This window comes from Malaclemys terrapin, chromosome 7 (assembly GCF_027887155.1).
Source record: "Malaclemys terrapin pileata isolate rMalTer1 chromosome 7, rMalTer1.hap1, whole genome shotgun sequence".
In the NCBI taxonomy this organism is placed as follows: Eukaryota; Metazoa; Chordata; order Testudines; family Emydidae; genus Malaclemys; species Malaclemys terrapin.
Genome location: NC_071511.1, coordinates 7,712,724 through 7,727,568, shown reverse-complemented (window position 1 = coordinate 7,727,568; position 14,845 = coordinate 7,712,724). Strand labels below are relative to the sequence as shown.

General features: G+C 40.8%; 1 protein-coding gene across 1 annotated transcript in view; it reads left to right on the top strand.

Moving 5' to 3' along the window:
• The window catches only part of SUCLG2 (succinate-CoA ligase GDP-forming subunit beta), a 222,894-nt gene that overhangs the window by 199,627 nt on the left and 8,422 nt on the right, over positions 1–14,845 (top strand). Inside the window, exon 10 of the mRNA XM_054034186.1 lies at positions 9,427–9,547. Within this exon, the coding sequence (XP_053890161.1) occupies positions 9,427–9,547 (121 nt within the window). The remainder of the gene's footprint in view (positions 1–9,426; positions 9,548–14,845) is intronic.

Genomic DNA, 14,845 nt, shown 5'->3' with positions numbered 1-14,845 from the left:
AAAATGAGGTGGGCTAGAGAGAGAGAGAGGGGGACTGATTCTATAGCCCAGTAGTTAGGTCACTCACCTTGGATGTGGGCCAAGTTCAAGTCCCTGCTCCCATGACTACTTAATTGTTTTTTAAAACTGGAACAGTTTCACCAGGGAGCTCTCTGGAGAGGTGGGAGCCCTTGGTTCAAAAATCCCTGCTCCACAGCAGACAGAGTGGGGATTTGAACCTAGGTCACCCACAGCCTGGGTGAGTGCTGTAACCACCGGGCTACAGGCGCAGCACCACCATCTCCTCCTCCAGCAGCATTTTGTGCAGTGCTCGATCTGTTCGGTGATCTCTGAGAATGCCTGATGGGTCAGGCCCTGCAGGCAAGATAGGCAGAGGAACATCTAGTTTGAGGATCTCGCTGGGATTAGGTGCTGGTCGTCAGGTCTGAGGCAGCTATGTGTATGATTACTGGCAGAAACTCAGGCATCATGAGAATTCAGGTACCTACAAAGTAAGCTTGGAGCTGAGCATGGGTTTTGTGTGGCAGTTAGGTGCCTAAATCCCTTTGTGGGTCCATCCCAAAGAGTTTTATTGAGTCTATGTACACCTTACCTCCAGCTTAGGGCGGTATAAATTATGATGCTGTCCACACCCTGAGCGATGTAAGCTACACTGACCTAAGGGCCAGTGTGGACAGTGCTATGTTGGCGGGAGAGCTTCTCCCACGGGCACAGCTACCGCCACTCGCAGGGGCTGGAGTATTTAAACCGACAGGAGAGCTCTCTCCCGTCGGCGTAGAGCATCTGCACTAGCAGCACTACAGCAGCTGCACGACTGTAAATTCTGTAGCGCAGCCGTAACCTCAGTCTGCTCTTACAAACCATTACTGCTGCGGCCCCGGTGTCTTCCCATGGCATAGTCTTTTACATCCTCGCTTTGAAGGTTTCTGATTTCAGTCATTTTCCCTTAGTTGACTCATTGCCTTGAAGGTAGAAATGCAGGGGGCGCTCTTTGAAAAGCAATACCTACCAGTATGCTGCTCACCTGCCCTTCTTGTTCGTTTGTTTTTCTGACACCTGAATGGATCAGTTAGATAAAATTATATATGCACAGACCTGAAACTAGGACCTTTAACAAGGGGTCGTTGTCAAACTTGTAACATACTTAGACCTATCAACTGTGATATAGGGCCCCTTTAGCCTGAAAACACGTTCCAGCTATCATGCAAACTCACTGTATAGCATTCAAATATATGGAAAATATTTCTGACATTAGATGACACCTTAGAGTTAACATTCCCAGTGTTTTGCCACCATCACCCACAAAAAAGAAGATAAAATGCATCAAGTATTACCTGCTTCATAGTCGCTGGATATGTCATTAGCTGGTGAAGGGGTTACATAAAGCTTATTTATCTTTGAAGAGGGAGTGGTCAATCAATAGGTTTAGGTGCCTGGAGGTGTAAAGAGGTTTTGTCAGGTTTCAATCACAGCAAGCTATAAGGACGTTCTTTGCCAATGTAGCTTTTAATTCACTGCAGATATGGTTTTACTGACATTCTCTGAGCAGCTTGTTTCAGCTAAAATAAATGGATCAAGCTTCAGAGGAACAGATTACCGCAAGGTCAGACAGCAATATCAGTAATTTTAGAATATTGTTTATTGTGTGTGTATATATATATATATAGAGAGAGAGAGAGATCTCACATTGGTAGTAGATGGAGAACTAATCCAGAAGATTAGTTTTTCCTACTGTCACAAGATTAGATAACATTAATTTGTCTTCGGTAAAAGTATTTCACAAAGAGAACATTAGCAGCGGTTTTGATTTTGGGGACCTGAGTATTGCAGTCATCATCATTTTGAATTACTTGTCTAGATATATAGTCTTCTGATTTCACGTCACTTCCCTAGTCAGGATCAGCGGTCATGAAAATTGTTCTCTCTCAGGTCTGCAGCTATCCAGTCCAGATACCAAGTCTTTGGCCTTCCCCTTCGTTGCCTTCTATCCAGGATTGTTGTGTTTATATGAAGATATTCTTAAAATTATTTTTCCACTTATAATGATAAGATTAATTAAAAATTATGATATTAATATAGTATTTTTATTTTATTTTAATTTAATTAATTTTTTCAAGCTATCAGAGATACTCGATACTAAATAGATGTCATTGCTGTGGAGTGCTAACATGCATCATTGTTCTAAGTCTGCTCTAATTGTTCTACAGTAAAATGGGAGGGGGGAAGAGAGAGAAAAATAGAGACATGCAAATATCTAGTTTTTCACCAAAACCAAGTGCTCTCTCCAGTCTTTCCATCATATACAATATTCATTTTGGCACTGTAGAATACAGAGGATACTTGGCAGACTAGAACTCGGCAGCTACAGACAGCTAGACGTCCTGTTTATAGATTTATAAATGGATTTTTTGGGTTAGGGGAATGCTTCATGGATGCCCCCTCATATTAATTCTTAAATTTATGATAACTGAATGTTGTAATATGTTTTTTTAGGACTTCAGAACATTTTAGAGACAAAGAAATATATAGGAAGTTCCATAATAGGCAGTTACATATTATATAACTGTACAAACTGAACTTGAAGTACTGATAGACCAAAGCTGTCCGCTTGCCATACTGTGAATGTTCTTACTTGCCTGCAACATAATAACTGACTGGATTTTTGTCAAGGAGCCATACAGCTTTAACAGTAATCCATTAGCACAATTACTGTGTTAAAAATTGTAGAACTGCATGTAGGTTTTTTTTCTTTTTGAAGTTTTAAACTTTTAACATTTTTTGAAGGGTTTGTTTGGTATCGTGATAACAGGTTAACCAAAAAGTAATTAACTGTAGTTCACAGCTACATTATTTAAAATGATTCGGCAATGCAGAATGTGTGCATAATTATATGTATATAATTTTATATATAGTTAGAGAAATATGTATGTGCATATTTTTGTGTGTATACGTGTGCATGTATGTACACACAATACTGATGGATATATTGTTTTTGCATATTAATGGTATTCTGACATTTACAAAAGGCTCATTACTGTCATCTAGCACTAACAGTCCTCATGTTAACACCTGTTCAGTTTCCACTACTAACTCTGAAACTTGGAATTGATGACATGTATATTGATATCTAGCAGTAACGATGCCTTCACATTATTGCCCATTGTTTTTTCTTCACTGGAAGACTACAAAACTGGTTGTAGCTAGCCTCAATGGAGATTTCAAGTCTGCTCTGTGTGTGTCTGAAGAAGTGCTCTGTGTAGCTTGAAAGCTTGTCTTTTTCACCAGCAGAAGTTGGTCCAATAAAAGATATTACCTCACCCACCTTGTCTTAGTAAAAGGAAACACTTGCCCTGTGGAGATGCCTGTATCTAGATTACGCTACTAAAGGTTACTGAAGTGTAGACTTGTCTTATAGAACATGAAGTTGGATAGAAATGTTAATTATGTTATTCAAGGTGATCTTTCTTGTATGCGGGCAGAGTGCATTACTCTAAATGTGCATTTATGTTCCAGGTGCATCAGATGCTGTATATGTTAATATGTACTTGTCCCCGTATTCAGTGGGTGGGTTCTTAATCCCCACTGCACAATCTGCACACTTACAAGTTTTCTCCGTGCACATAAAATACTAAAAATCTTTTCATCCTAGCACAGCATCTGAATGCTGTTACAGTTACTTCAGAAGACTATCATTTAGAACTGCAAGATCTACTCAGGGTAGGGAAGCAAATATAAACAATGTTCACAGATTTCAGCAGAGTTTATAAGTGAATCTCTTTGCACCATTTGAACTGATCTGTGGTTTATTTATAAGATTACAATAAAACCCAAGATTGAATTCTCCACCTGATTCAGTTTCTTATTGATTGAGTCTTTTTAGACTCCTCTCTGATTTAAAAGAGTATTTTTATTAAAGCCAGGCATACAAACATCAATTATCCAAGCTGCATCTAATTTCCTTCAGCATTTCCCCCCCCCCTCCTTTAGCTGCCAATGGATTAGGAGAACTGATTAGAATTCAACTTGAAAACTGAAAAGCAGATACTTAAATGAGAATTTCTGCATTAGGAATTAAAATGTCTGTATTGGGCATAAAATCTTCTTCCTTATCTTTAATAATGTCAACACGCTTGCTTAAGTTGATTTGTCACATGCCTGGTACAACGGTCCCCAAATTAGGAACATATTTTAGAAAAGACAGAGAAGCGTCTTTTGCATGTGCCACAATTGTAGTACAAAGTTACAGTATACTTTTATGGTAAGGATCTTTGAAGTAGACGTGGCAGCAAATGAAGACCAACGTAAGGATGGATTTTCAGCAGCTGGCCTCAACTTTATTAAACTTAACATGGGGGAAGAGGGCTGTCACTCTGTCATCCGTAGTCTCACCTTTTATTTTAAGAGGTTCCAGTGCAGGGCTCCTACCATATCGGGATAGACCCTCTTCAGCCTACCCCTAGGACTCAGCTCACTCTTTTCAGTTCTACCACCCACCCCACAGCAAGGGGGACAGATGGTACTAAAAAGGAGAACCTGAGCCCACGAAGGCCATGAAGTCTTCCCCTATCCCATAAGCACAAGGTCCAGTCAGTAAAATTCCAGGTCTTTTATTTCTGGGAACCATTCTTTTTATCCTTTTAACAACATTGGAAACTGGCCATAAATTGCAACGAACTAAGACCCTTACCAAATACTGTCACTAATGATTAAATCCTATTCCTGTTTAACTTAACTGTGCCTCCAGCATGAGTGAGGAAGACAAAAAAACTCCGAGGCCTCTGCCAATTTGGCCCCTATAGGAAGAAAAAATCCCTGCTCCCAAAACAGGTGATCGGTCAGACCTGTAGTACCCGCAGAACACAGCTCTAAGCCTACCAGTATTGGGTGAGGAAGATGGGGCTGCTGGAATCATCAAAAAGAGGCTCCACATGGCCAAAGCTAGGGTTTTAGGTCAATGAAGGGGGAGGGCGAGGGACCAATCAGCTCCCTTTCTCCCTGAGCCCCCCAATGAGAGACTACGAAGGGGAGGAGGCACCCTGCATCCCCTCAGCATGTGTTCTCCATATTCAGCTGGGGCTGTCCCAGTCACCACCCTTTGTGGCAGGTGGATGGCATTTTATCTATTTGCATAAGCATCTCTCTGCCAAAAAGATGAGTATGCTTATAGTTTGAAAGGCTGTTTCTTTGCATTTTTCACCTGCAAACACCAATCAAGCGTGTGTGTGAATGCACACACATGCGCACATCTGCGTGCATACATACACACAGCTAGGTGAGAGAGAGATTTTTCAGGCTTTCGCCTTTGTATGTTTCTACAATAGAAAGAATTTGAGAACAACGTGACCCAAGCTGAAGTAAATAAAACACATTGACACAATCACCATAATACCTGGAAAAATCTGTAATGAAAACAAGAGAAGTGATTAGAAATGAATTAGGAGTATATATTGGTATAACAAGGAGATTATTCCTTTCCTTGTGTCATCTAGTGTATAATGCAGATGATGAAGTGCCATACATAACACTACGTACATAGCTAGTTATTGCTAGTGTAGGTATAGTACTTAAGTGTAACAGCTGTTGTCTTGTACATTGAATTACGGTACCGAACTTCTGTTTTATTAATTTAGGTGGAATACATGGGTCAGAGGTGTTCACATGACCTATTCACTGTCCCATATTAAAGAGTGTTAAACAAAGTGCAGGATTTGGTATTAAGAGAGCTAAGCCTACTTAGTAGCATGGCGCAAAAACACCATAAGAATCACCTTTAACCTTTTATGAAAGAAACAGAAATGAAGGGTTTCTGTTAAAGCATTTGAAATGTAAAGTATTAAGTAAGGCTTTCATTTTAACAACATCCCTTGTTCCCTTTCCCTTTAGCTGGGAAGAGTTTTAGAAAGAAAAAAACCCTTGTTTGACAGTCACTTAGATGATATCAAAGGGGAAAGGGATAGCTCAGTGGTTTGAGCATTGGCCTGCTAAACTCAGGGTTGTGAGTTCAATCCTTGAGGGGGCCACTTAGGGATCTGGGGCAAAATCAGTACTTGGTCCTGCTAGTAAAGGCAGGGGGCTGGACTCAATGACCTTTCAGGGTCTCTTCCAGTTCTATGAGATAGGTATATCTCCATATGTTATAATTGTCCTTTTGGATAAAAGAGAAGAAATTTGTTGAGATGTGCTAGAGCTGCTGCTGCTGTTAAAGTCCAATCCTGTTTCATCTCAGGTGGTGGTTGGGATTCACCTGCAGCTGGGAGGGGTGGCAATGTCATTGGATCTTCTCTTTGGCCTGGTTAGGTCAGGACATCTCTTAGGATCAGGATGATGAAGGCCAGGAGTCCCAGGAAACAGTGGGGATGGCAGCCATGATGGTGAAGCTCACTCCAGTAACCTCCGTCTGTTCTTCTGTCCTTTCTCCCCACAATGTCTCTTTCACTTAAGCACCCAGAAAGGGAATGATGGGTGGAATAGCCCATCCCTTCCTAATTTTGTCAGGCCTTATATCTGACATATCAATTCTGATTCATTTATTTCCAGTTCCACATCTCCTATTTTTTCCAAGCATGATTTTGACTCAGTCCTTGAATCATATTGGCGTGGCCTTTTGTTGTTTTGACTTATTTAGTCTCTCTGTCTGGTTCTCTTGCATCTGTTTATAACATTCATTTTTGAAAGCCACTTGACCTACTTTCCATCAATATTTGTTGTTATAGATTATTGTAACCTCTTACGAACTTTCATATACTTTTTATAATTGAGCTCACAGTTAGGATAAATTTGTCTGCCCAATTATCACAACACTTCTCCGGAAGAAATTCAGATATTGGAGTTTAGACATTATTAATTGTCACAGATGTGCAGAGTGCTTTAGAAAACACATAGATGAGCCAGGATGCTACCCAGAGAAGCTAGCAAATCTAAACTGCATGACTCCAGTGCAAACACTGAGAGGATAAGGAAAGAGGTAGGGACTGATAGTATCCTAGTAGATCAATAATGGAAGGCTAGGTGAAAGAAGTGGTTTTTACTAGGAAATTTGAGAGGAGAGAGGGAAGATGATTAGTGTATGGACAGATGGAGACTGTTCCAGGCATACAGGGCTGCATGAAGAAACGCTTGGAGATGAGAACAGGAGAAGTGACGAGAAACATTAATGAGATGATACCATTGCCTTCTTAATCATATTAAAATTCTGCTTAGGTTAGAGTTCCTTTGTGTACTATGAATACTGCATGTGCTTGTAATAACCAGTGTTTTTGCAATCTGAGATCCACCGAAGGATACTAATGCAACAATTCCTGGTAGTAAGGGAAGTGTTAGTTGTTGTTTCTAAAAACGGATGTCTCAAGGATGGAAATAATGCTAACAGTGGCAAGCCTTCAGTCTCGGTATATGAAATTGCAATCACAGGAGCTAATTACAACATTTTGCCTGCAATGACATGTTAAACCCAGTTGCTCAGAGACATGAACGTGCATGACTGCAGGAAATTTATTTGGTGACAGCATAAACTTGACCGTGTCGAGCTGGGCAAAATGTTCATTTGGGTTACATCTATGCAGCAAATTAAGGTGTGATTGTAGCATGTATAGGCATACCTATGCTAGCTTTATTCTAGCTAGCATGGGTAACAATAGCAATGTAGACGTAGTGGCACAAAGTTCAGCCAGGGCTAGTAATCCAAATATGTAGCTAGGGTCCCTGATGGGCTTGTGCTGGGTTGGCACAAGATAGATGCCACTTGGGATAGAACCACAATGAAAGCTGTTATCTGCAGTAGCTAGATTAAAGGGATCTGTACTATGGCTTTTTTTGCCCCTTCCAGTCCTTGGTGAAATGTTCCCACTGGGTGCAAGACTACAGCTCTGGAACCACCTTGCTCTTTACCCCCTCTTCATCCCACCATTGACACCTGCACAAGATCAGGACTCAAATTAGCCATGTATGCCAGCTACACTTGGAAGGGGAGAAAATCTTCTCTGGGTGGCCTCTTGTGACTGATACAAATTGCAGTGCGTTGGCTAGAAGGCACCCCTACTTAATGATCAAATACATAGGTATTATTTTTAGTACCTTACTAAGATGGTCAAATGTTTTACAGAATTATGCCACATGGAACGATGATCTTGTTGCATTAATATATTATAAACCTCAAGTTAAATGGGTCTTATTTTAAAGATATTTTTCCCAGGGCCCGTTACTATGTTTAGTTTTAAAATGCATATTGCACCTTTTGTTTCTTGCTATCTTTGAATGGCATGATTATAAAAGGGGGCACAAAGAGCATCCATGAATGTCTTGCATGTAATGTAGGATAATTTAATTGAGAATTGGGTGCAGGAATTTCAATTCCTCTAAGTTGATGAATAGCCATTTTCTGTGGGTGTTATCAATTAATCTGTTGTAATGAATTCTCTTCATTACCTGTGTCTCCTTGTTAATTATAAAGGATTTTCTTACTCCTATTTATCAAGTCAAGACGAGTATATTACCTTTTTATCTGTGCTACTTTTAATATAGAATACGTGCAAACTGTTCATTAAGTATCCACATGCTAAATTTCATTACTAAGAAAATTAGAAGAGCCTGCTACAGAATATAAGAATTGCCATCGTTTTTTCACACAAATACAAACATGCATGCGCTCTCTGCCTCTCTCACTCACACACAGTGTATTAGTAGCCTTTTGCTTTTTATGGTATGCAGGAAAGATAATGCATTCTCTTAAAAAATATATCCCATTCTGATGTTTCTTAACTGTCTGCACAATATCTAACGCACAGAGGACATTTATCTTTGGTTTGTTTACAAGTCAAGCTTAAAACTTTCATTTACTTTTAGTTTTACTTCTTTTAGGTTTAAAATAAATACTTAAAAGGATCTTCTATTGGCACCATCTCGCTGCTTCTTGCAGGGGCATGAAATTCACCCCTTGTGCAGAGGGCCAGCACAAGGTCTATTGCATCACTTGCATGCACCACTATGGGACTGGATTTCTCCCATTAGGGCTGTTGGGCCATAAACCTGTATAATTGTGCCCACTTATTCCAGGAATTAATTGGATTGCACTAGAAACTGAATCTGTCTATGCACAATAAAGGTTACAGCATAGGCAAAGATAAGAACACTGTCTGGCTGCTAAGCCTAAACTTTTTCCAGTGGCCACCTCCAGTAGTCCAGTCTCCAAACTAATGGTTTTTGCAATGTGAATGCCTACCCACTGACAATTTAAGCCGAGACCACCAATAGACAGTACACGCTTTTTGGGGGGGCCCAGCAGCAAGTTCTCCTCATGAGCTACACAGGTGCCATTTCTTGATTTCAGTAGTTGTTGGCACATGTGTAAAAGGGCTGTGCTTTATACCCCTGTTTAGAAAGTAGTGCCTAAAAACAGTGACTGTATCACTTTCCCTTTTTTTTTTTTAGGTTGAAGCAATACTGGTCAACATTTTTGGTGGTATTGTGAACTGCGCCATTATAGCAAATGGCATTACCAAAGCCTGTCGAGAGCTTGAACTGAAGGTGCCTCTGGTTGTCAGACTTGAAGGTGAGTGATAACGGTTTGGGGCTAAAGTCGGCTCTCAGCTGCACTCAATTACACCCTGATCCACTTCAGCTTACTCTGTTCTCCAGGCCCAGGTAAAGGGGATGCACAAACTAATTCAGATGCAATAAGAATTGACCCAACTCTCTGCCTGTGTAACTTTACCTGAAACCAGACTTTGGGTCATACCCTCCAGTCTTTATTCATTCCTTACTCAGGCAAAACTTGAGTAGGAGATTTGCCTGAATAAAGACTGCAGCATTTGCCTCTTCGCTAAAGCAGAGACACACAAGCTAGAAAACCCCCTTGGTTTAGAAGAGTGGGAGTTTCTGGCAGGTAATTCTCTGGGAGGAACCCTGAACTTTGGGATTCATTCATGCCGTCGCTCCAAAATCACCCAAATCCGTTGTTCTTCAGAGAACGTGGCAAAAGCCCATCTCTATTCCCAGGTACTGGGATAGGGATCTGTCATTCAAGTGTTGCCTTTTTTTCCCTTCCTGGTTTTGTTTATTTTCATCCGTTAGTCTGGTTGTACTTTTAATATCTGGAAAAGTACCTACAGCCCTAACTAGAGGTTTTATGGTCTTTTGTATAAATCTATAATACAATAAATGAATTCTTCCCACATATTTCCTGGCCCCGGATGCAAATAGAAGGGCTGAAATACAATGAGAAAAGCTTTACTCATAGTATTTCCAACCCAAACAGAAAATGTTTTCATGGAAGGGTATATTTGCTGGATGGTTTGGGGGTTTTTTTCCTTTGCAAATAATTTTTACTGAGCACAGTTACAATATATACGTATCCAAACACAGACCAATTATAATACCATAAACCAACATAAAATGAAGAACAATATAAAAGAGCTACAACATTATTCTACTGGGCTGACCTATTCTTGCCCAGATCTCCAGCTCAATTTTTAAAACACAGCAGCTTTGGGGATGGCAGCTTGAATAAGTTCCAGACCAGCTTCTTAACTTCTGAGTTCTCAATCTCTGCCCTCGCTCAACCAAAAATTACAAGTTTGATGCAGGTATCACTTGGGGAAGTTCTATTGCCTGCGCTATGCAGGAGCTCAGACTAGCTGATCATAATGGTCCCTTCTGGCCTTAAAGTCAATGAAGCTTTAAAAAGTCTGGAGGCTCGGCAGTTGCTCGTTTTAATATATTTTTGTTATTTTGCTATCTTAAAAAAAAGAGTTCCACAACTCCTTCCATCAGTTTCTGAAAAGTCTCCTGAAAGAATTGAAGAAGGAAGATTGGGGGGTTTTTTGACAGTAAGAGGAATAGTGTTTTGGTTTCCTGCAATCTGTTGAAACCAGCATAACGGTCATGACCGGGACGTGGGCAGTCTGACCTAGTGGTTGGAGCAGGAATCAGGCATCAGGCCAGAGGGCAAACTGAGGTCAGGTGTCTGGAGTCAGGCAGGGTCAGGGTACCAGGAGGTCAGCAGTAGAAGTAGGAAGCAGTGGAAGCTGTCCAAAGCAGGGAGAATCCAGTTGAATGGACCATTTCCTGTCCCTGTGCTGGTTTATATAGAAGCTGTGAACCAGTTAGGATGCCGAACATTCTGCCTATTGGATTCCAGGACTGGGGTCCCCTGTCAGAGTTCAGCTCCTATTCTGACAACAGTTAGCAGGTCACTAGGTGGCAGGTTGGAAGTTAGTAGCTCCGAAGAGCCATGCAGACCAAGGTTCAAAACCCGAGGTCCCTGACATCAAAATTCATATATTCAACATCATTCATTTTCGATAAGCGCATTCGGAAAGACTTCATAACAGGTGTGTTTAAAGGCGTTTTCCTCAGTAAAATCAATATTCATGCTATAGTGGGTTATTTTGTCAGCAAGTACATTAATTTACCTTAACATAAAAACATGAAAGGCAAGATTACTCCTTTCAGCTTCCTACTACGTTTTTTCTCTGCATAGGTCTCCTTTTGATAGATCAAAGAATGTGAATAGTTTGCTTGACAGAATATTAATGAACTTGGTAATTCACAAATTTAGTGTGCAAACTGATTCATATTGTATACCAAACTTATAGAGTTACAAGGACATAGTCAGACCCAATCATTTAACTGTGCTACAAATACACTTTTTTACAGAATTATAGCAGTCGTTAACGACTTTTGCAATGAAGTCTATTTTATTCTATTTGTGTTTGGTTGTCTTTTTTTCTGTTTTAATGCCTCATACAGGTTGTGAGGCCTCCTCTCTCCCTGTTTGCCACTGTGGTGTCTGGAATCAACTGGGGTGTTTTTTTGCTGACTGCCCAGGTTTGAAGGGCTGGTGGCAGAATGTTCTCAGTGAAGGACTCTTGGTTCTGGAATTGATTTGTCAGAGTCTGAGTCTTTGGCCTTGCGGGTTTGATATAAGGCCCATCTCTTTCCTCTGGACTGTGCCTGGGGAGGGGTGGTTAATAGGGGTCACCATTTAAAAGTCAGCACTTGCCCACATTGTACCTATATCATTGTATCTCAGGTACTTTTCCCTATATTTACACTAGACAGCCCAGGGCTTAGAGCCATCCAGGTTAGAAAATGGAACTTGCGCTCTGACCCATTGGCGTTACTCCTTGCAGAATAGCAGGAAATAGAACATGTATATAAATAAATAAATAAAATGACATTTAAAAGAGGGGGGGAGGGGGATATTTTATATATTTTTTTCAAATGTTTTCCCCCAAAATTTGAAATTCCGTCAAATTTTTGAAAATATCTCAACCCGCTGTAGTAGAAACTGCCCCTGCCTCGGAACTGCAGAGCGGCTGGTGCTGTTGCTCGGTGTCTTTGCAGTGAAGGATTCCAGACTCCTTACAACCCCTCTGGCTTTTCAGCCTCACTCAAATAAGAGTGTGGAAGGTCACTGGCAGGATGCACCATGTTTCCTGTTAAAGGGGTGGGTGGTTGCTACCCAAAATGTGAGTGTTACATGGAGAACCTCAGAGGCATGGCTCCTGAAGTGGCAGGTTGGCCCTGTGAAACTCCAAATCTGAAAAGCTTCTTCTCTTCACCTTGGCGAAGAAGCCAAGTTTGCACATCCCTCAGTGTCATTCTGCTGACATCAGGGGATGCCAAAGCTTGTAGCATGCACTCCTTCTATTCTGTAGACGTTCTTGTACCAGTCATCTCTGTAATATCTGAGCGCCTTCCAGTAGTTCATTAAGCAACATGACCATCAGTGGAGGCCCAGTGCTCTGCCAAATTGGGAGAATCTCTGAATTGAAGCATAGAAATAGGTTGACAGGGATTTCATTGGATGATGAAACACTCCCTAGTTCCTAAAGAAAGGCAAACTAACAAAGTAATTCAATGTGGGTGACTCAGAGAACAAAGGAGGTAGCCAAGAGACAGGAATTCATTTTGTATGTAAAGCCTTAACATTTGATTATTTTTCATGCAACTTTTGTTGTTTGTTTAGTTTTTTGCTAAGAGCAGCCGTAGTTTTCTTGATTTAATAGCTGTTAGTGCATTGGTGTAGGAATTGAAAAGCTATCATGTTTGGAAGCAGGTAATTCACAGTTGTAGTTGTAGACTGGTTATTACTATTTTCTTTTAAACCATCTAGGGGACACATGGAAAACCAAGCTGCAGTGTTTACGGCCCATCTTAAACTACCACCTGTCTAATACATCACATGGGAATTCTTGATGTTTTCGTCTACTTGTAATTTGCACAGTCCGTGATCCTGTATCCCTGGACCTTGTGCCATGTTATTTTCACCACCTTTGCACTACTCCGGTTCTGGAACACTGCAAAAACTAAAGCAACCCATCGTGTAACTTAGAGCAAACCTAATTACTGCTCTAACCTGCAGCTGCCTATGGCCTGCGCTGCAGCCCAGAATCTCCATAGCACTGAATGCTGCAACTCATGATTATGCAGGGGCTTGCAAGCAGGGGCAGTGCAGGGCTGCCTTGATTGACCCTACGCTGCTCCTGCATGGACAGATTTCTAGCCAAAACCCCTTGAGTCTCCTGTATGTCCTCTATACCACCACCTGAGCATGGTTTATGATAACCAGTGCAAGGGCCCGAATTGGCCCCATTGTGTCTAGGACCTTTATCTCAGAAGAGTCATGTGTGTTGCTTAGTCTGTTGGGGTGAATACTGGAACTTCATGGTTAGAGATGGAAAAAATCAGTAAATCCATCATTCTCTTCCATTGTAGTATTGGTTCCTGGGATATGCTTAATTCTTTATCGAGGCTGGTTTAAATGTCTTGCAAGATGGAACTACCTCTGTTCCCTGTGGAGACTGCCCCACCATAATACTGTAGCTATTGCTGATAGTCCTACTGTTGCTTTTAATTCATCTTATTAGTCGTAGTTTTACGTCTTGCATCCCCCTAAGCAAGGACTTCTGTGGTGTTTACTGCCTTCAGGTATTTTACTTATAGACGCTTCTCATGTGACTGCCCCCTCTCCTGCCTCCTTAATCATTCAGCCAACCTATTCAAAAGCAGTTCTTTTCATCTGTCTTCCAAAAGTCAATCCTTCCAACCCCACAATCATCTATGAAGTGAGGTTCTTACCCACGAAAGCTTATGCTCCCAATACTTCTGTTAGTCTTAAAGGTGCCACAGGACCCTCTGTTACTTTTTACAGATTCAGACTAACACGGCTACCCCTCTGATACTTGACAATCATCTATGTTGCTCTTCTTTGAACACCCACCACTTTGTCTGAAGATAAAATGATTCTGAATTAATCATCAATACAGTGAAAGCAATAAGGGCGCCCCAAAACATTTTTAAACAAAACTGATACTATTTTACGTTTTGTTGGATGAAAGAGAGACCAACACACATTTTTGTATTTCCATTTTGTGTGTTTTCCCAACAGAAGGTTCATGATTATTCCCATAAATCTAACAGATTTGTGGCCTGCACTTTAAAGACTCTTTGCCCACATGCAATGTATTACAAATGTCTTGATGAGTAAAGTTTTAATCAGTCAAATCTGTCTTGATTTAGCAGGATTTTGTGGACAAATCTTTGTTCTCGGCTGTGTAATAATTACAAGCTGTTTTACCAGTGGATAAAGAAAGGATTACTCTCCTCTTTGAAAATGGTAACTTTATAATTACATGTATTTACTTGCCTTATCAGAAAAGAACTCACCAGCTGAGACGCAGGATTATTTTTGTTTAAAAGGCTCGTGGGTGACTGGAAAAACCACATATTCTGGGTTTGAACTTTTATAGACATAAGAGACATTGTTTCTGCTGGGAACTTGCAGCAGTTTTACAGGATTTTTTTTTCTCTCTTTTAATATAACATTCCGTTTCAACTGGTTTCT